This window comes from Ctenopharyngodon idella, chromosome 19, assembly GCF_019924925.1.
Source record: "Ctenopharyngodon idella isolate HZGC_01 chromosome 19, HZGC01, whole genome shotgun sequence".
Classification (NCBI taxonomy): Eukaryota; Metazoa; Chordata; class Actinopteri; order Cypriniformes; family Xenocyprididae; genus Ctenopharyngodon; species Ctenopharyngodon idella.
The window spans coordinates 32,179,902-32,203,171 of NC_067238.1; the positions used below are offsets into that span (position 1 = coordinate 32,179,902).

The 23,270-nt window shown below is 35.9% G+C and overlaps 1 protein-coding gene and 1 long non-coding RNA gene across 4 annotated transcripts in view; one reads left to right on the forward strand and one right to left on the reverse strand.

The window, feature by feature from the left end:
* LOC127500939 (uncharacterized) overlaps positions 1–18,153 on the reverse strand; it is a 44,712-nt gene extending 26,559 nt beyond the window's left edge. The window contains exons 1-2 of the long non-coding RNA XR_007926477.1: positions 14,652–18,153; positions 13,663–13,723 (exon numbers count right to left, since the gene is read on the reverse strand). This is a non-coding gene — a long non-coding RNA (uncharacterized LOC127500939). The remainder of the gene's footprint in view (positions 1–13,662; positions 13,724–14,651) is intronic.
* The window catches only part of LOC127500934 (exostosin-1c), a 54,848-nt gene that overhangs the window by 28,317 nt on the left and 3,261 nt on the right, over positions 1–23,270 (forward strand). For all 3 annotated transcript variants that reach the window (XM_051872557.1, XM_051872558.1, XM_051872556.1), the window contains exons 3-6: positions 18,163–18,256; positions 20,908–21,015; positions 22,595–22,714; positions 22,990–23,122. In XM_051872557.1, coding sequence (XP_051728517.1) covers positions 18,163–18,256; positions 20,908–21,015; positions 22,595–22,714; positions 22,990–23,122 — 455 coding nt within the window. The remainder of the gene's footprint in view (positions 1–18,162; positions 18,257–20,907; positions 21,016–22,594; positions 22,715–22,989; positions 23,123–23,270) is intronic.

The following is a 23,270-nucleotide window of genomic DNA, read 5'->3' on the forward strand; positions in this document are numbered from 1 at the left end:
GGTAACTTACTTTTTTTAAGTTAAACCAACAATTCTTTTTTACAGTGCAGTTTTTTAAGTGTTTTAAAAAAAAAAATTTCTTGGGGATACGAATGTTAAAGGAACATTCCATTTTGCAAACATTATGGGAACGTTACTTTTGAATGTTCTCTGAACATTCTGAAACAAGTATTTACATTTAAAAGTGTCCAACTAAATATGTTCCATGAACATCGCATAGATGTTTTTGTGCCAACGTTTTAAGAAAGACCAGACAACTTTGAATGAACATTCTATTAACGTTACTGAATAGACTTTGGGAGAACCTTGCCAGAAAGTTCCCTGTTTGCTGGGTTAGATGTTTGGACAAGTTGAAGTTTAAAACAATGAAATAGCTCTAGTACAGTCGGCATCTTGAATATTAATGAAACAGGCCGGGATTTATGTAAAGTTCCCATCAGGCAGTGCTGCTGGGCTGGTAAGTTGACAGCTTTGGTCCGTCAGCTGTTTGCAGAGTTTCACGTCTGAATCTTTGTCAAGGAAAATTTGGCTCCCCTTGAACTGACCGGAGGGCTTGGATCAGGATGGCAGGCGTTACATCATGTTTCCCTTCGTGGTGCAAAAACAGTTGTCTGAACTGTACGGCAGCATGCAACTTGTCGCTATGTGGCATACGCTTATTATGAACTGTAAAACAGGATTATTTTGCACCCATATGGCACGCAGATGTTAAATAGATGCTGGTGTCTTTGTGAATATTATGCTATAATCATGATCACAAGTGAGAAGCTGATGCAAATTGACACCGCTCTGCCTCGCTCCCTCTCCACTCATTTCCCTCTGATTCACTTATTTCTTGTAGCTCATTTTCTTCTCCCCTCAGTGTGTGTGTGTGAGCGTGTGTGTGTGTGTGAGTGTGAGTGTGTGTGTAGGTTTGTAAGTAAGCTGAGATAGCAACTCACTCATCTGCAACTTCAATTACTTGTCAACAAACAGCCAGCTAACACTCATGTGTCCCAGTGCGCTTTTAGTCACTCCCCGCCAGCTCACTCACACACACACACACACACACACACACTCACACACACACACATGCACTCGCACTTACACACACGCACATACACACTCACACATACACTCTCACACATGCACTCGCACGCACGCACATGCACATGCACACACACACACTCACATATACACACACATACAACTCACACACTCTCACACACAACTCACACGCACACACACTCACACATACACAAGCACACATGCACACACAAACTAACATGCACGCTCACCCTTACACACCCTCACACACGCACACACAAACACTCCCTCTCTCACACACACACGCACACACACACACACACACACACACACACACACACACACACACACACACTCACACACTCTCACACACACACTCGCACACACTCTCACACACATGCACTCACACACACACACACACACACACTCACATGCACATTTTTTTTTCTTTACAGTTACCACGCATTATTTATGAAACCATTTTAAAAATGTAATTTTAGACCAAATTTGTTAACAAGGCCTCAAATAGGAGCTCAGAAATCCTTTATTAACTTGAAAAAGATGCTTTGACTTTCTGCTGGTTGTTTTGAAGTTGAACCTGTTTAAAAGAGTCATTTGTTCGTGAATCGGGCTACACTTGTTGTGCTGTATGTTATGACATGAAGATTTCTTTCCATTATTTTGTGATACACAGAATCACATCATATTCAATTCAGAATGTAAAATATGACTTCATACAGCAAACTCTAGCTGCATCCGAACTCGCATTCTTCCCTACTGCAACATGCCGAATGTTGTCTGGATTACATTCATAATGCACACACTGATGCTTTATAGAGCATACTTTTTAATGCTCACTAAGTAGGCTAATTACTTACTCAGAGAGCGGGTGATTTTGGACGCAGCCGTTGGCTTTGAGTAAAAGATCAATGTTGGGATTTTAAGGTTTGATACAGAGATCGATACGCTTTTGTAGACCCTGTGCTGAGTTATAAGGCATGTGTGTGTGTGTGTGTGTGTTTGTTTTCACGCCTCAGCACACCCTGACCTGCACTGACTCAACACATTTGCTGCTGACACGGGCAGTGTTGTGATGTCATGTTGACATATGTCTCTTGTGTGGGTAGGAGTGTCCTTATGGACAGAAAACACTGCCAGGCTGCATGTCTCTGGGAAGAAAAGGAGGCAGGCATACTTGTTGCAGGTTGGCAATTTACAGCATTAATGTAACGCAGACTGTGGCAGGAGACGCTTTCTGAGAAACAAACAGCATCTGAAGTGACTCTAGCAGATCCATAAGAATGTTCTGAAAACGTTATTTCTGAATATTCTCTGAATATTTCAAAATTTGAGTGAAAGACAAAGTGTGGGCGGAGGTGATCATCAATTGACGTCACAAACAGTAAGTGATGGACACTAACTGCAGTGTGTGTGTGTGTGTGACTCATACTGTGACAGGATTGTATCAGAGCCAGACAGATGTGGTCGTACGAGGATGAGTTCTGTAACCATAGTGATAATGAGAATATAGAGGTCTCTGTTAATTGCTGAGTGTGGCTAGTCTTCCATCTGTCAGCTGTCACACACACACACACACACAGAAAGTGTGAGGGCTGCAGTTAGTATCCGTCACTTGCTGTTTGTGACGTCGATCGATGCTCACTCTGCTCTACTTTCATATTGAACAAACAGAATGAAGTATTTAAGAGGTTTTCAGATTGGTTGATGCCACAAACCCACAAATATGATTATCCACTTTTGATGATTTCCCTTCCTAAAATATAGATGCATTTATATATTTTCATACATAAAGATCCTTTTATTTTTATATTAGAAATAATACTTTTATTCAGCAAGGACGCATTAAATTGATCAAAAGTGACAGTAAAGACATTTATAATGTTACAAAAGATTCTGTTTCAAATAAATGTTTTTTTTTTAACTTTAAATTTTTGAAAGAATCCTAAATAATAAAATGTATGATGTTTTCCCACAAATATATGAAGCTGTTTTCAACACTGATAATAATCATAAATGCTTCTTGATCATCAAATCATCATATCAGAATGATTTCTGAAGGATCATGTGACACTGAAGACTGGAGTAATGATGCTGAAAATTCAGCTTTGATCACAGGAATAAATTACACTTTACTATATATTCACATAGAAAACAGCTGATTTACAATGTAAAAATATTTCACTTTTTTTTTTAATCAAATAAATGGTGAGCAGAAAAGACTTTCAAAACATGTTTAAGTTATTCTCTGAAAAAAATATTTACTTTATAATATGTTTTTATTATTTTCTATTACCTGAAGAAAAACATAAAACTATGTATTTCACTAGAATAAAATAATTGGGATTAATCATATGATTTCCAAATGGTATTAATTTAAAATTTGGAAAAATTTTATTTATTAATTCATTTAGTTATTTATTTGCTTGTTTATCACCCTAAATAGGAGCAGCTTCTGGTGGTTTTATGATTTAATATTTCAATTTTTAAAAGACAAGGAATTCAAATCACAGCATTTTTTACTTTACGAACTTAAAAGTGAAATAATAATGAATAATGAACAAATGTTAGTATTAATTTAGCTAAATGCTAAAGCAAAGAGTACACTACAACCGTAGGTCTAAGGGTGCAGAGCCGGAGCGCGTTACAGAGACTGAACAGACTCTGATACACCATGACCTCCATCACCGGTGAGAGCTGGTCATCAGAGGCCTTTGAACCGACCCCAGACTCTCTGCTGGACAGGAGGTGAGCAGGTTCAGGCCGCTGGTTCTGGATCTCCGACAGGCTGGATAAACAATATCCTCCTGCTCCTCTCCATTAGAGTCCAGCCAGAAGGTCAGACTCACCGTCCGAGTAATAGATAATGAAAGAGAATTCCTCACATTCTTACTGGAGTGTGTGTGTGTGTGTATGATTGAGGCACAGCTAACAAATTGTGAACGTTGAGGGAACCTTCCATATCAGTGTCAGTGTTTCTGAACTCCCTGAAACGCCTCCATCTTGAGTTTTCTTCATAATATTCCTCATTTAAATAATTCATACGCAGAATAAAGGGGCGGGGCCTGGTTGAGTTAGTTAGTAGTGTGTTGAAACTGGCGGTTATGGTAAGGGGCGGGACATTTCCCAAACACCAATCACAACACACTGCTCCAGCCAACCAATCAGAGCACAGTGTGCTTTTCAGAAGGAGGGGCTTCATTGAGACAGGAACTAAACAGAGTTTCACGCTGATTAACGACGTCAAACACACACACCCTTGTCCTGACCTCTAATAGAGTTATTTATCTGTTCATCATGTTTACACAGGTGTCACACACTTGATCTTCCTCTCTGCATGCTCAGGCAACACACACACGCACAGCAGCGCACCAGACTGTTATAGGAGAGATTTCCACTAGCACGATTCAAAGTCTAAAGGAGCACAGAGGCGTCACGTGACCGATGAAATGAACATATCCCGCCGGGCTGAACTATAATAGTCATTTTTGGAGCTGCGGGGGTCAGTGTGATTACTCCAGCGGAAAATCAATAATCCGCTGAGAAATGAATGGGAGTCTTATTGAGGATAGCGTACATATTTCATAGGCTTAATCATATGCTAGTCATCGGTTAACAGTTTCTTCCCTGGAAATTTTTTTATTTGTGGCAAAGCTAACAAACATCCTGTTACGTTACGAAAAGTTTATTTCTGAACGTCCAGTTTTTTAAAAAATGTTTCTTGGTTATGCAAGCGTTATGGGAACATTCCATTTGAACTTTTTGCAAACATTATGGAAACGTTACTTTTGAATTTGGAACATTCCGAAACATTTAAAAACGTTTAAGAAAAAACATTCCATGAACGATATATAAATACTGTTTTTGTGCTAACGTTTTGAGAACATTGAACAAACGTTCAATCTTTGTTTGTTCTTAACTTTGAGAGAACCTTGCCAGAACGTTCCCTGTGCTCAGTGAAATCATAAGTGTAAATGTGCGGATGCCAGTGAAGGTGTAGCGCTGATGATTAAGGCTCACAGGTTATAGATGTGTCAGGACTATAAAACATAGCGGTAATGTGAATTACCTGTCAGCCGTTTCTACGTGATAGATTCTTCTACGTGTTCATCTGCTCAAAACAGGATATTTAATCTCTCTGCTGCTCTCTTTCTCTCTCTCTCTCCTTATCCTTCTCTTCTTCTTGCCAACTGTGACAGATGAAACATATTTATCCTTCAACCACACATCATCTCTCCCTCCTTCAGTCTCTGTGATTCTCTCATCTCCCTCTTATTTGCACTTTGGTTTCGTTTTAGTTCGGAAATATTGTTAAATTAACATCAATTCATTTATGGTTTAAAATAAATAAATTATATATTTTAAGCAAGAAACATACAAATGTTTATTTATTTATTTAGTCATTCATTCATTCATTCATTCAATAATGATTTTATGTGGTGTACATTTTTCCAGTGTTTCAGTAATGTTTTTTTTGTTTTGTTTTTTAAAAGTAGTTTTAGATAATTTTATAATTTATTATCTAACATACAATGAACCCTTACAGTTGTGATTTTGACCCGTTTTGACAATTTTTCAAATGTATAGAACAATTAAAATCATGCAACAATGTCATAATTTCATATGAAAATGTAAAAAACAAAAAAAGTGAAAAAATCTAATATTTTTCTTATTCATCCTTTAATTGCCTATTTGTAAAAAAAAATATATATATATATATATGTGTGTATTTATATATATTATAAAATACTTTTTATCTGTTTCCACCCTTAAAATTGTGATTTTGACCCATTTTGACCATTTTTTTTAATTTATAGAACAATTAAAATTATACAGCAATGTCATAATTTAATGTAAAAAAAAAATAAATAAAAAAAATAATATTTTTCTTATTCATCCTTTAATTGCCTATTTGTGGAATAAGAAAAATATATATATATATTTTATAAAATATTTTTTTATCTGTTTACACCTTTAAAAATGTGATTTTGACACATTTTGACCATTTTTCGAAATTTTAGAACAATTAAAATCATGCAGCAATGTCATAATTTCATGTACAAATGTAAAAAAAAAAAAAAAAAAAAAGTAATATTTTTCTTATTCATCCTTTAAATGCCTATTTTTGGAAAAATATATATATATATATATATATATATATATATTTTATAAAATATTTTTCGACCTATTTTTTACTCTATTTATGTATAAGCATGCATGCTGAATTATATAAGATTTACAAACAGCCACAGAGAGAGAGACGTCAAAGATCGACAGAATTCAAGAGAAAACAGAAGCAGATTGAGACAGAAGAACAGAAGATGAAGCGTTTTCTCTCTGTTCAGCCTCCACCTGTGTTGGGAGTGATGTTAGCGCAGCTGCAAACGTCCAAAACACTGTTTGTTTAAGCTCAAAAACAGTTAAATGAGTATTTTAAATGTCTGAAAGAATGAAAGCAGGATTAACTGGCGTATTATCAGGGAATGAAGTGTATCCCGCACTGATGTAATGAGAGAAAACCTGTTTATTTAGCATTGTGTGCTGCCAGGTTTTAAGGGGTGAGTGGTTTCTAATGGAGTGCGCAGCTCAAGCGGCCCAAAGCTGACGGATGAAAGGAACAGTTTGTCTTGCTTTGTTATTTGCTGTTCTTTTGATGGCGAAAGGACACACAGATGCACTATATGTACAATTACAATACACATATGCTCATACAGTCTCTCTCTATACACACTCCCACAGCCACACAAACACATACATCTCAAGCGCCTCAGAAAACAGATTTAAAAATCAACGTCAATATATTTGTGAAGAAGTGAAACATAGAAGAAGAGGGAGTAAGAGACAGATAGATGGCCATTGATGTGTAAATTTACAATAAATAATTCAACAGTGAACCAGGAAGAACTGAGATGTTTTCAAACTCTCTCTCTCTCTCTCTGTCTGTTTATTTTCTCTCTTTCCTCCTCTGTGTCTTTGAGTAACAGGCCTTTAGGAGTCCATGACTTCATTTCACTTTCCTTTGCATCTATTATTTTTAGAGATTTGACTCTTTTATCTAAAGAAACACATTTTTAAAAATGCTTTTCTTAGCATTTCTCAGTATTTTGGTCTAGTACAAATATCTAAACACCCTTAGAGCAAAATAAATGTACTTAAAAAGCAAAATGGCAAGTTATTAAGTTATTAAGACTTATTTATGGCTAATGCCTTAATTCAAATAATATTTGTTTATATTTTTAAATTAATTTATTTCATTTTATTTGTTTTAAGAATAAACTATAATTGTTTTTATTATTTAATTTAATATAATTTTTTTTTTTGAATAAACCATAATTGTTTTGATTATTTTATTTTGTATTTATTTTATTTCATTTGTTTTTGAATAAACCATATAATTGTTTTGATTATTTTATTTTAATTTATTTTATTTGTTTTTAGAATAAACTATATATAATTGTTTTTATTTTATTTTATTTTATTTATTTGTTTTGAATAAACCATAGATAATTGTTTTTATTATTTTATTTATTTTATTTTATTTTTTATTTATTTGTTTATTTTTATTTGAATAAACCATAGATAATTGTTTTTATTATTTTATTTTATTTTAATTTAATTTAATTTATTTGTTTTTTGAATCAACCATAGATAATTGTTTTTATTATTTTATTTTAATTTAATTTATTTTATTTGTTTTTAGAATAAACCATAGATGATTGTTTTTTTATTTTCTTTTTATTATTATTATTTTTTTTTTAATAAAACATAGATAATTGTTTTTTTTATTATTTTATTTTAATTTAATTTATTTGTTTTTTGAATAAACCATAGATAATTGTCTTTATTATTTTATTTTAAGTAATTAATTAATTTTTATTTTATTTGTTTTTGAATCAACCATCATTTAATTTAATTTAATTTAATAGTATTTAGAATAAACCATAGTTAATTTTTATTTTATTTATTTATTTATTTATTTTATTATTGACAAAGCGGGTATTTTATACTGGGAAAACAGGACCAAAAAACTAAGTGTCAGTTTGTCCAGTATCACTGTGTCTTCCCTTGAATCAAAGCCATGAATTTGGTTTGTTCAGCAGTTACAGGAATGTAAAGAATCCATGCATGCACTGGCATCAAAGCTCTCTTTACCTTGTAATCTAAATATTGTAGCTTAATTATTCGGTTTGTTTGAGCCCATCATAATGTATGTACAGTAATATAAACACATGCCATGTGTGTTTGTCTGCAGCATATTTTACATCAACGAGAGATTCAGCTCAGAAATATTTCACTAACTATGTATCATTTCAATTATGGTGTGGTTACATTCCATACTGTAACGTTTATATCAAGAATTTGTGTGTGTGTGTGTGTGTGTGTGTGTGTGTGTGTGTGTGTGTGTAATAGGATCAAGTGGAAGAGGGTTGTATCAGTCCAGCTTACAGAGCTTAAGATCTTCATTCAAATCCCACCATAATTAAGAGACGGAGAGAGAGAGAGATGACCGATGTAAAGCTTAGCAGAGAAACACACTAGACTTTATATCGAGATTGTGGGAAGCGTCAGCTCCAGATCCAGGACAAATGCTGGATTGAGGCCTGTGGTTTCCTATGAACAGAGCGAAAACACTGAACTTCAGGGTTGCCAGGTCTGTGTGACAAAAACAGCTAAATCACAAAACTAGGCCAAAACCAGCCCGATACCAACCCATAAAAATAAACACAGATTCCCTATTATGCCAGATTTGTATAATGTAAGTAGCAGCAGTAAAATTTAAAACTTTCACAAGCATTAAATATGTATTTTAAAATGTGCAAAGTTCGACTGAGGCATGCTGTAGAGGTTGCTTGCATGGATAATATGAATACATAAATATATTCTGTGCTGCTTTTACTATTCCAGTCTGACTTCCTGCTGAACCTACATAGGTTTGTAACTAATTTGCATAGTGCCAGCCCATTGGCTGCCCACAAACAGCGTCTGCTTTGCCCCGCCCTCAATCACTGTAGTTGTGTCCGAGACTGGAAGAGTTTGGTTCGTGTTGTTCATGTCGAGAAGACGCTGTTTTCTGCTGCCAAAGCAAATCCACTTTTGATACGGTGAAACCGACGCCATCGTTACTGTTCCTATCACTGTGTATCAAGTGCTGAAATTCTGATATGCTAATGAGCATTTGGTTTCTGACCAATCACAGCAGAGCAGGCTGTCTGAAAGGCGGGGTTTAGAGAGACCACATCTTAGAACAAACCTTGATTATTGATTATTATGAGAAAATTAAACTGTTTTTTGACCTTGAATGCATGTAAACCTTTTGTAGCCATTAAAATATCACAATGTGGCACTTTAAAACACGCATACACCGTGAACAGGAGTAAACAGTGTTGGTGTAAATGTGTGCTGAAGGCTGATAACAGATGAAGCGGCGAGAGCTAATGCGACCGCTCTCAGTGTCGCTGCATTGCTGCATGACTCATAAAGCAGGCGGGTGAAAGGTGTGTGTTCACACGGGGCTCTGGGACGCCAGCCAACGCTGTCTGGAGTGTGTGACAGGAAGTGACAAAATGAAGAAGACGGAGGCTTATCATGCTGTTGTGTAGTAAAAAAGATTCTCGGATCAGATTAAAGCATCTGCGTGGACTCATGCCCGCACACACAAACCGCGACATCCAGCAGAAACAGTGAGGAAAACGGCATCTGGAAAGAGTAAGAATTGAAGAACCACAACAGAGAGAGAGAATGGATGAATGTGTGTATGTTTGTGTATGTTACAGATGGCATCCAGTTTCTGCTATAATAAGATGAGGTTTGGACTGGTCCCGTTTTTCTCTCCCACATTTTATCCGTTTATCCGTCTCCTTTTCTGCAACAAGATCATTTTATTCAACTAGGATTGTAGCCTAAAGAAATCACAAATTCAAAACTTGCTTGATGAGCAATGTGAAAAAACTGAGAAGGCTGACGTAAAATGAGTAACATTTGGCTCTCAATGGTTCACAATACATTAGGAGCTGATAATAACAGATTGTCTGACTCCAGGGATAGAAATAGTCTTTTGAGACACACCCTGTGCCTTATAGATTTGTGATGTTATTTCGGCCTGCCATGTAATCACGCTTTAGCCTCGAGATGTATAATGCAGGCTGAAATGGACTGCTTTTGAAATGTACGTGAAAAATATAACAGCTCATTTAAATGGCCTACATGTGCTCTTGAACTCATGACTTGTAGATTAGTGTAAATTATGGCCTTTAATCTTTTGAATGGGGATATGAAATGTCCCTCAGCCAACAACTAGGCTATATTACAAAGTCTTGATGTTGTTTTTGGGCTGTACTAGAACAGGTTTTCATGTTTAAATGTTCATTATTTTCCTTGTTGCAGCTCCTCTCTTCCCAGTCTGTCAGTAACGCTCTGTTTAGTTCCTGTCTCTATGAAGCCCCTCCTTCTGAAAAGCACAATGTGCTCTGATTGGTCGGCTGGAGCAGTGTGTTGTGATTGGTGTTTGGGAAATGTCCTGCCCCTTACCATAACCGCCAGTTTCAACACACTACTAACTAACTCAACCAGGCCCCGCCCCTTTATTCTGCGTATGAATTATTCAAATGAGGAATATTGTGAAGAAAACTCAAGACTACAAAAATGTTCAGAAACAGTGACACTGATATAGAGAAGAACCTTGTAAACGCAGAGTTTTTTCAGGCTCAAACAGCAACATTACACACTAAAGAAAGATGAACATGAGAAAAAAAGCATCATAGGTCCTCTTTAATTGAATGGTTTTGTCCCCGAGCTGCATTGTATGCGATATATACACACAGCCGAGCACAAACCAGATTAAATATCTAATCCTGCAGACAGCAAGAGAAGGACAGAAGGTGTGCGTGAGAGAGAGAGAGAGAGAGGGAGATAGGGGAAGTGAGAGAGTGATTTACACATGACCTTTGTCCCTCTGCAACGGATGAGAGATGAAGATCAACAGTCCACTAGTGGCTGTCTGTCAAAGACGACAGGACACACCCCATCTGTGTGTGTGTGTGTGCATGTGTGCGTGTGTGTGTGTGTGTGTGAGTGTGAGACGGCTTCAATCTGTCTAGTCTCTGCATCAGTGCTTTATAGGCCTCAATAACCGCAGCACAGAGACAGAGCCTAAGGCAAGGCGTACGAGTTCGTCCTCTACATCAACTAGTTTTGCTTCAGGACCCATTGGACATCAATACCTAACCACCGTATTTCATATAGTCAGGGTCATATTTTCTTTTACCTTGCAAAATACGATTGCTTTTTGGGAATAAATGGAATGTTGCACAACCGGTCTATGTTAGCAGATGTCTGATTTGAGATTCTATCAAGTGTCAGATGAATTTGCAGTGAAATACCATAGACTTTGATATCAAGATATGGGAAGCTTTTTCTTTTTTACTTTAATACTGTAACTTTTCCCTCTGTGACTCTATCAGAACAGACTGTTTGTGCTTTTTAGGTGTGTGTGTGTGTGTGTGTGTGTGTGTGTTTATATAAACTACCATTCACAAATTTGGGGTCTGTAAAATGTTTTAATGTTTTTGAAAGAAGCTGCATTTATTTGATCAAAACTACAGTAAAAATATTATTCCGATGTAAAATATAATTTATTCCTGTGATCAAAGCTGAATTTTCAGCATCATTACTCCAGTCTTCAGTGTCACATGATCCTTCAGAAATCATTCTAATATGATGATTTGCTGCTCAAGAAACATTTCTGATTATCATTAGTGTTGAAAACAGTTTTGTGGAAACCGTGGCACATTTTATTTTTCAAGATTCTTTGATGAATAGAAAGTTCAAAAGAACAGCATTTATTTTAAATAAAATCTTTTATGTCACTTTTGGTTGATTTAATGCGTCCTTGCTGAATAAAATTATTCATTTCTTTCAAAAAAAAATCTTACTGACCCCAACAAATGATTTACTTATAGTTTCCTCTGCATATTACATTGGGTTTTAACACTGAAAAATTGCACACATTAAATTTAACCATCTCATTCGTTAAATTTGCCAGCCCTAATAATACAGACTATGTAGGTATACAATGCATAATGCAGAAGTTCACATCATCAGCATTCACCAGTATGAATACTATCTTTCACACTCACCACTTTCAGCACAAACAGCCTCTCTTTCACACACACACACTCATTCACTCACACACACACACACACACACTCAGAGGCCTCCGGTCCACAGCCGCTGCTGACAGCTGAGCAGCCGGGGAATGTTTAGCGGCTCTGATACACAGACAGCACAACAGCTGCCCCCTCAGTGCTCTCAATGACAGAGAGAGAGAGAGAGAGAGAAGCTACTGGCACTAGCCAACCTGACAGGAAGTAGCAACCTGAAACGGGAAATAAGTAAAGAGCGAAATAGAGGTGTGGAGCCAGAGGAGAAAGAGAGAGAGAGGGATTTCCTCCATATTACATCTTAAATATTTCACACAATTTTCCCCATGCAGAAGGTAGATATCAGAATCAGATCTGCAGGTCATGTACACACACAGACTCTCTCTGTCTCTCTCTCTCTCTCTTTCTCTCTCTCTCTCACACACACACACACACACACACACACACACACAGAGTCTGCTATATATGAGCACAGATAGCAGCAGACACACACCTGCAGGCATCTATTCTTAACCGAGTGTGGCATGTGCCTGAGTCTTCCCAGCTAACAAAAATATGTTTTGAGAATGTTTTGCTGACGTTCCCTTTAAGTTATGAAAACATTATTTCTGAATGCTCTCTGAGCATTCAAAATTTCCATTTTTTTTTTCTTAGTTTTGTGAATGTTAATGGAAAGTTCCATTTTGACAAAATTCATTCAAAAACACTAATTCATGCAGGAACGAAACAAATGATCAACTTATAGCTTCGTCCAAAATTGTATGCATGCATACTGGCATACTGTGAGTAGTACTACATTTGACTAAGAACTTACTTGGTGTGTATAGTACGGATGAAATGATGAACTGATGTATGACCAACATTATTCATTCAGGAACAAAACAAGTGACCGTTTTTGAGTGAGTCAATGAATCATTCACTCAACTAATTTGTTCAAAAATGCTGATTCATTCATGAACGAAACAAGTGACCGTTTATATGAGTGAGTCATTGAATCATTTTCTCAACTGATTTGTTGAAAAACGCTGATTTATTCAGGAATTAAACAAGTGACCGTTTTTATGAGTGAGTCACTGAATCATTCACTCAACTGATTTGTTTAAAAACGCTGATTAATTCGGGATCAAAACAAGTGACCATTTATATGACTGAGTCATTGAATTATTCTCTCAACTGATTTGTTAAAAAACGCTGATTCATTCAGGATCGAAACAAGTGACCGTTTATATAAGTGAGTCATTGAATCATTCACTCAACTGATTTATTCAAAAACGCTAATTCATGCAGGAATAAAACAAGTGACTATATTTATTGAATGAAATATCTGTATATATTTAGTTTTTTTCCTGTTTTTGCTTATATAATTTTTGATTGATCATTTACTTATATATAATTTAATTATAATAAAGGGATTTTTTATCATTATTTTAACATATTTTTTTTTTTATCATTTACTCACCTTTGTGATTTTCTTCCACATCCTGGCTGCTCTTTCCCATGGGGACAGATGCTTTTGAGCCCTAAAAAGTACAAAAAAAAAAAAGTTAAAAGTCATCTGTATGAATCATGTACTACATTCAAGGCTTCTAAAATCACGTGACAGCTTTGTGTGAGAAACAGACTGAAATTTAGTCTAGGACTATGACTAGACTGTGCATTAAGTCCCTGATAATACACACACATTCCCACATGACAGAAGTACAAAACCTGAGACATCATATTGTTGTCCCATGACCACTTTATTGAAACACACACACACACACACACAGATATCCCAGCAGAACTGGTCGTGTTCCACACGCGGTGCGCGAATGCTGTTTATTAGCTCTTGGAGACCAAAACACTGTTAAATGATTTATTTGTTCCACTATTTGTGAGTAAATGGCTTCATTATAATACTCTAGAGCAGACAGAGGAAGAACACACACAGTGGGGGACGGCAGCGGGCCAAAGCTACCGCACACAGCCACACGCGGCATTATAAAACACTGTGCATATAAACCAGCCGTGCCTTGTTTTTCATCATCACACACTCTCAGAGACGACTGATGCATTAGCTAATAAACAGCAGTTCTCTTAACAGGTAGTAAACAGAAGAGCAGATTAGAGCATCTACTAACAATCCAGCCTCTTACAACAGCCAAGTGCATAAAGAGCTGTGATGATTGCAGGGTAAACAACCAGAACATTCTCTGCTGAAAACATCTGCTCACAACAGTGCACATTTTTCAGGCTAGTTTATGCTAGCTGGTTATTTGTGCAGAACTACTTCCTTCTGCCATGGATTCAAATCTCATGTTGACAGTTTAACAGTTGAGTCCAAGCCTCCGTTACTAATTATAAAACATCACTTTAGAACTAGTAAAGGAGGAACATTGAGTCGCTTGTATTTTGTAGATAGAGTATTATGGTATTGTGTGAGAGAGATCAGCTAAACGAGTGTATTACCTGCATCTGATTAGCATTCCTTCCTCAGGTCGATATCCATAATATTATATCCATTATAAAAAACATCAGTTGGAATGTCCACTGAGGACATCTTTGTCCTTTTAAAAGTTAAGAGGATTTCCCACAGCGCTAACACAACTTTCTTGTTCTGACTCACTCATAAACAGAGTCTTTGCCGCCATCTAATGGCGTAATAATGTAACTTTCACTAATACTATTGACAGCCCCTTTCTCAATACGGCATATTATTTATATAAAATGAACAACATTATAATAAATGAACAATAGCCATTATGAAAGACATAAACACAAACAAACAATAAACACAATCAAATAAATAAAACACACAAGCAAATAATTCAGTCAAATTCGTACAAAAGTTGCGCTCTAGTACAGGGTTTAAGTTATAGCCAAAATATAAAGTTATTAAACTTACTTTTCCCTTTAACCCAAATCGTTCTGATCTGGAACAAGTAATAGATTTATAAGACCAAAGATTGCCTGTTTGATATACCCCAAATGAATGATATCTCACTTAACCATTATCTACATAAGGGCCAGCGGCAAATTCTTGAAAGACTGACCGAGATGAAGCTGTTCTCTGCGGGTAGATGAGCTCTGAACGGCTGCTGATGACCTGGAGCTCGCATCTGCGAAAGCATCAAAACAAGTTGTAAAATAGGCACTATGTTTAAATATAATGTGTTTGTGTGTGTATTTGTGTGTGCGTGTGTATGTATATATATATATATATATATATATGCGATTAATTACGATTGTGTGTGTGTGTATTTATGTGGGATTTATATGTGATTAATTGCGATTAACTGATTTGACAGCACTAATATATATAATATATATGAATTGGGTTTATATATCTCTAACAGAAAAAAAAACACTGATCTATATAAAGTTCTGTTTCTGAGATTTTATTTTATTTTGTTTTATTTGGTGCAGTGTATTACGTGGAATGTACAGTCAGCCGGTCATTATCACAAAATAAAGAAAGTTCAGCTGTATTTTTTAATGGTTCTGTGCAGAAATTTAATACAAACGCTGTATGTCATTTTTATTTATTTGTGAAAATGCACTCTATTTGCATGCTCAAAGATACAAAATGAAATGTAACAGTAGGTCAAAGAGAGATGTATGTTCGCAGTGTTTCCTCCACCGGCTCTCCGGGAAATCAACACCCCTCCTGCTAAACAGAGATAGAGACGCTTTCATACACGCGTGTTTACACTCCCGTTGGAGGTTTCACTCAGGGCCAGGCGACGTGGGCTTGTTCTGCGGGGCTGATGGGGAACATTGGGTTCTTTCAGCGCTGTAACGGTTCAGAGCTGACCTGGAGCCAAACAAAATGAGGGCTCTTACAGTAAAAACGACACTCAAATGATATCCAGCAAGGGCCAAATTACACACACAGACACACAGAGTTCTAACACCAGAAGAAAAACATTTTTATGTGTCGATGAGAAGTTCACTGACATGACATGATGTTGAAAATGAGAATATTCAAAGCTGGAGATTGATATAAACACTAACTACAGATTTCAGCAGCGCTACACCTGCATTTGCCTGCAGTCTCTCAATTGTATGGATTTATGATCGGTGTTATTTTAGTATTATTTATATGCTATTAACACTGAACTGACCTCAGCTGAACAATGACATTATTGTCTTTTTAGAGCTGATTTACAGCAGATTTGAATCATTATTTTCTTGTTTATCCCTGTAAAGCTGCTTTGAAACAGTCTGTATTGTATAACGCACTATAGAAATAAATATGACTTGACTTCTATTATACTATTATTTTAGTTTTAGCTATTTTGTTGTGTACTTTTGTCATTTTTATAACTTTTTCCAATTATTTATTTAGCTTTAATGTATTTTAGTTTTAGTAAACTTATTTATTTCAGTATTTTCTTTTCTTTTGTTATTTATTCCAGTCTTTTGTGTCGTATATCCGAGTGAGACGCTTTTCAAACAAGAACAAATGTAGGGCGGGGCTTGATTTTGTCTGTGGGGAATTGATTGGATGGTTGTGGTTTGCTATTGGTGGATCTCATGTGAGTGACAGGTTGCCCCGCCCTTGTTATCAGAGAAGAGAAGAGACACAAGAGGGAGAAGATATTCTAATTTATGAGATTATGAGGAACATGAATCAAAAACAATGATGTGCACAGATAATATATAATAAACACTGCAATATTCCATAAGAATTGTTTATATTTATGTTTTATTTCAGCTTAGTTTTAGTTAACAATAACAACACTGATGTCCAAAGTTACTCTACAAAGCACATTTTTCACTTTCCTGTGACTTTCAGCAGACAATTAATATTGAATATGTTAGGTCGCATCAATAAAATGTTTTTCTGCGGAGGGCAGATGGCAGCGCGGCTCTTGCTGTGCTGACAGAACATCTATCTGGGATCAGATCTGTTGTACAATACCCAATCTCCATACTCATTAACACACTGCGGGTCAACCGCAGCTTTCTTCCCACCTTCACCCTCACTTATCATCCAGCGGTGGCAATCACACAAAGCTTCTGGATTCAGCGTATTCTTAGAAACCATAAATGGTTGCCAGGGACAACAGCTTGAGGAAAAGACGACGGCTCGCTTGGATCAAAACACTCTTCTAGCGCGGCTGCATTTTGAGTAGCGGCAGTGTGGGTCTCAAAGAGCCTCTCTTTAAACAGCCTTTCAAAGGTTGCTCTTTGCAGTGGCTAATAGGTTTCCTTAATGTTGGTGTTTTTTATTTCACTTTCGGCTTCTTTGACACTTTGATCGTACAGAGAGAAAAGAAATAGGAAACGGGGGAACTGGATTAGGAAATATTCAAACTCCTTTCGCTCATGACCATTATATTATATTATATTATATTATATTATATTAAATCTGAACAGTTTTCAACATTGATAATAATCAGAAATGTTTCTTGATCATCAAATCATCATATTAGAATGATTTCTGAAGGATCATGTGACACTGAAGACTGGAGTAATGATGCTGAAAATTCAGCTTTGATCACAGAAATAAATTATAGTTTACTATATATTCACATAGAAAACAGCTGATTAACATTGTAATAATATTTCACAATTTCTACTGTATTTTTGATCAAATAAATGCAGATTTGGTGAGCAAAAAGCATTAAACAATCTTACCAACCTCAAACTTTTGAATGGTATATTAAGTATATTAAGTCAGTTTTTCTGTTCAGCCTTTTTATGTTTATAATTCAGTTCATTTTAATTAATACATTGCACTGTTTGATTTAATTAAGTTTTTGTTATTTTTATACACACACACACACACACACACACACACATACATATATATATAATAAATAAACAGTATAACTATAAATAAATAAAATAAGTAAAACACTTTTAACACTTTTGGATCAATTAATGTAAAATCTGGATCCTGTTGTAAACTAAAGCACTGTGACCTTTGCCATATTTGATCCTTTAATTTATTCTTTCCCATTTTCCTTCATAGATTTGACTACCAAGAGCTGCTCCACAACTCCACCTTCTGTCTGGTTCCTCGCGGTCGGCGCTTGGGGTCGTTCCGTTTCCTGGAGTCTTTGCAGGTAAAACATTTTTAAATTGAGCTGAAACTGAATGCTTCACAAGCCTTTTAGAGATGCGAGAAAGGTCTGGTGAATTATGAAAACAGTCAGGTCTCGGAGTCTCCCAGATAAACAGCACATTAGCCGTCGAGTGGAAAAACTTCCCAGGCGCGTATATTCTTGGACGTCCTGCCGGTGTGTGTGAAAGGGCCGGAAGCTCGCGGAGGTGCCCTCGCTGAATGGATGAATCCGCAGAACGCTGGGTTTGGCAGCGGCTCGTCCCTCACACTGATTCCCCGGCTCTCGCTCTCTCCGCTCCTCTGTCTTCTTCTCCATATAAGCCCCTGTCTGAGTTCCATGGATCTCTTTTCTTTGGAGGCAGCCAAAGCCACAGAAAGAACTGGCAATTACTAGCGCTGCAGAAAGCTCTAGAACAGAGGTTCTCAAACATTTCAGGCCAAGTAGCTTCTAACTGGGGGGTAAAATTGGGATTTTAGATACAAAACATTTTCAATATCAAAGGATCCGGCCCTGTTCAACTGCTGAATCCAGTCACAGTTTTTTCAGCAGTAGGCAATTGGACATTTCTGAGCTCAAGCCTACAGAATGTGAGTGACGTAATGCTATATTTTGATTAATATCCATATTCCTGTAATTAAGATTATTATGCTGCTGTCTCATCAATCCCTTTTGCAGATTCAGCATCTAAAAAACACATTTAGAAAGGATTTCAATGCAAATTCACGTCAAAATTCAAAACATTAAAATTTTAAAACATCAATTCTAAATATATTATTTTGGAATTCTGTCTAATCTGTCTATAAGAGCTTGGAATTTTGAGTGATAAAAAAAATAAAATAAAATAAAATAAAATAAAATAAAATAAAATAAAATAAAATAAAATAAAATAAAATAAAATAAAAATAAAATAAATGCAGTCACAGGTGTGTGTTAAATAAGTTATAATGTTAAATAAGTTACATTTAATATTAATCGTTATCAAATTGAACAGCAATTAATATAGTTCATTATCCTAACTGTAGGTTATTTATGTTTCTCAAACATGGCAGTTAAAATAAAATTATACTACAGAATTTAACCCTGTTAAAGGTATAAATTAGATCATTTTGTTTTAAGTGGCTAAATATTTTAATGCAATTAACAATGTCATTTTTGTAATTATTTAAATGTCTTACATTACATTTTTTTTGTATTTCCCCACATTCCTTTTTTTCATCTCTTGCATAATTACATAAAAAAATTAAAATGTACAAAAATGAAATAGGAAAAAAAATAAAATAAAATAAAGTACAATAAAATAAAATCTAAAAAAATGCAGTCACAATTGTGTGTGTTTAATAATGGTTTGAAATTATTATTATTAATATTAATTTAATATTAATATTAATATTCATTTTCCTGACTATAGGCATTTTTGTGGTTACAAATGATGTGGCAAATAATAAAATAAAATAAAATAAAATAAAATAAAATAAAATAAAATAAAATAAAATAAAATAAAATAAAATAAAATAAAATAAAATAAAATAAAATAAAATAAAATAAAATAAAATAAAATAAAATAAAATACAGTCACAGGTGTGTGCTAAATAAGTTATGAGATTGAACACCAATTAATATAGTTCATTATCCTAACTGTATTTACAAGCAGCGTGGCATGAAATAGAAATAGAATTAAACTATAAAACAAAAATAAAAATAAAATAAAACAAATAAAAAGATTAAAACATAATATGCGCTGGCGCATGCATTTTGCAGCGGTATTGAACGTGGCTCATCCAGTCGGTTTTATAAATGTATATGGATCATAAATACATTAATTTAAATAAAATGTCTCAGCTCTGTAAATTCCAACATGCCACAGTATTCTGCTGTTCCAGAAGATCCTCCAGCCCCTGTCATCCCGACCTCTGATCTCATTCTCTCCCTCTGTATCTGCTGCTGATTCCTCGACACACAGAAAAATAGCTGTGCAAGCAGCCACACAAACGGATCAGTGCCGCGAGGGATCCGAGCTGGTCAGAGCATGAAACAAAGGCCAACTCCTGCATCTCTGTGGGCTTTAGTAGGCCAAGGCAGCAATCAGTCACCTGAAGCGATTTGTTGTGTCTCTAACACTGTTTAGGATGAAAGCACGGCTGCACGCTCCCGTTTGATCTCGGCCCGTTCGTAGGATTGCACTCTCTTGTGATTTAATTAAAAAGACCAGAATACCAGCTGAATGACGAAAAAAGGCAAACAAGGAATCTGGGAGGAAAAGTAGAGCAACATCAAGATGGAATAGTAAACAAGAGGGATGGAGAGCAACTCCACTTCAATAAATCATGGACCCATGCTTCTCTCCTGTTCGGGGGGAGGGAGACGGGGTAATTAACACATCTGTCTGGCGGAGTGTCTGATAAAAGTGCTGGATGGGAGCAGTGAGTCATGCACAGGCCCCTCCGAGACTTCTTACACATCCAAACTGCCTTTTCATCACATGCTATATATTCTATCTCATAACCTTGCCTAAAGGGGAAACTCAGATGCACTATATTTCTGTGCATTTGGGGTGAACTTGGACTGTGTGTGTGTGTGCGTGTTTTTTCTTCAGCAGATGAATTGTTTGTGCTGAAGCTAATTATAGTCTATGGCACTTTCTGTCCTCACAGGCTGCTTGTATCCCGGTGTTACTCAGTAACGGATGGGAGTTACCCTTCTCTGATGTCATCCAATGGAACCAGGCAGTCATCGAGGGCGACGAGAGACTGTTGCTACAGGTAACAGCCCTTCTCGTGTCTTTCTCCTGCAAAGGGAACATAAGGATGGAAAAAGCTGCTAATTAAAACATATGTTGGTAGTTGACAAATAACATGCAGGTTTTATTTGAATGTATGTGTGCTTAGATTTTGTGACTTTCACTATTTTTATCACCTTTTTGCAGTTTATTTAAATAGTCTTGCTGCTTTGTGACATGAATGTTTGGTAAATTTTTCATCAATGCATTAAGTGTCATGAACTAATAATGACATTCATGACGGTACAAAAGAATCTTTCTTTTGAACTTTATATCCATTAAAGAATCCTGAAAAATAAAATGTATGACAGTTTCCACAAAATTCTGAACTGTTTTCAACATTGATAATAATCAGAAATGTTTCTTGAGCATCAAATCATCATATTAGAATGATTTCTGAAGGATCATGTGACACTGAAGACTGGAGTAATGATGCTGAAAATTCAGCTTTGAATTACATTTTACTATATATTCACATAGAAAAATTTATTAGCATATGCTGTAAAACTATTGTTTATTGTTAGGCTATTTCATGTTAGATATTGCATTAATGTTAATTAACTAACTATTGATACAGAATATATACAGAAATATAATTATTTTATTATATGAGACAAGACTCTTTAAGAACTATTTGGTAAAATGTCTAAAAAAGTTGGGATTTTGATGAACTTGATAATATTGTTGATAATATAATTGATTATAATAATTGTGATAATTTTTTTAAGAAGTTTAAGAAGGTTTTAGAAGGTTTGTCTTTCGTTTATTGATTAACATTAAGTACACAGACAGCAGCAGGAATATTAGGCTGCTGTCACTTTAAGAGCTGATGCACAGATCAAATATACTAATACACATGCGTATTATATAAAGGTACTTGCCATGACGGGCATTTGACAATTTTCTTTGAATATGTCCGTTCAAGCACAAGAAGACGTGAAACAGAGCTCAATTCAGAATCGTGTGCTGTCCGAGGCATGGTTTTCTGTGCGCACGCTTCAGATGTTTGCGCACACAAAACTTCCCAAGCAGCGTGAGAGTAATGAATTGAGTTCCCTTTCGCGATTTCTTGTGCTTGAATATTTAAATTGGCAAGGCTCAAACTTTCGTGACGATGCAGCAGCATTTGTTGATGTTCATGTTCTCAGAGTTTTGCTATGTTAGGATTCTTGAAAATGTTGCCGACCAACTGGCGATTGACATCGTTTCATAAACTCGCCAACACCGATTTCAATTTATATTGTTGAGAAGTTGATTGTAAATGAAATGCCATCTTGTAATATTTTTGGTTTTCTTAATTAATAATAATATAAAAAAAAATTCAGCCCAAAATATTTTTAAAATCCGGACATGGTGTAATAAGAGGTTTTAAAAAGCACTTAATTAAAAATCAAGTGAAATACTGTTGAGATTAAATAGCTTCAGATGTAGTATCAGTGCAACAGACTTGTCACTGCAGCACATTTGTGTCTGAGAGAGTTTGTGGAGGTGGTCGACAGGTAGAAACTCGACACTGAGGTTTTGGACTTACATCATTGAGTTCTGTCACTCTGTTCCCTCAGGTCCCGTCTACGGTGCGGGCGGTGGGCATTGACAGGGTGCTGGCTCTGAGACAGCGAACACAGATGCTCTGGGAGGCGTACTTCTCCTCCGTGGATAAGATTGTACTCACCACACTGGAGGTGAGAGCTGGGTCATCTTAGATGTGTATACAGCGGTGCGTCTGACAGAGAGGAAGGTCTGACAGGGGAAATTAAACCAGCACAGGATGCCATACATCATTAGCACATACTTAGTCCCCTGCCCTTAGGTTAATTGGCAAATGAAATGTGAATTTTGCACAAAAGTATGGCTTAACTTCGCCCCCTGCTGGCCGACAGGTGTAAGTGATCACTCTGAAAACTGTTTTGATTTGATGTGATTGTATATTTAATGCTGCTGTTTTGATTTCTGTCAGATCATAAAGGACAGAGTGTACTCGCACATCTCCAGAAATAAATTCATGTGGAATGCCTTACCTGGAGGGCTGCTGGTTCTGCCCGAATACTCCACTCACCTGGCGCACTACCCCTTCTATTACTTCAACCTTGGTAAGCATGCACTGTAAATGATTTTTTGCAAATAAACAAATATTATTGAAAATACTATTACTTAAAAATTTGCAATGTGTTACTCGCCACATCTTTGTAATTATTGGTAAAATTTACTAGAAACTTGAGTAACACTTTATTTGGATAA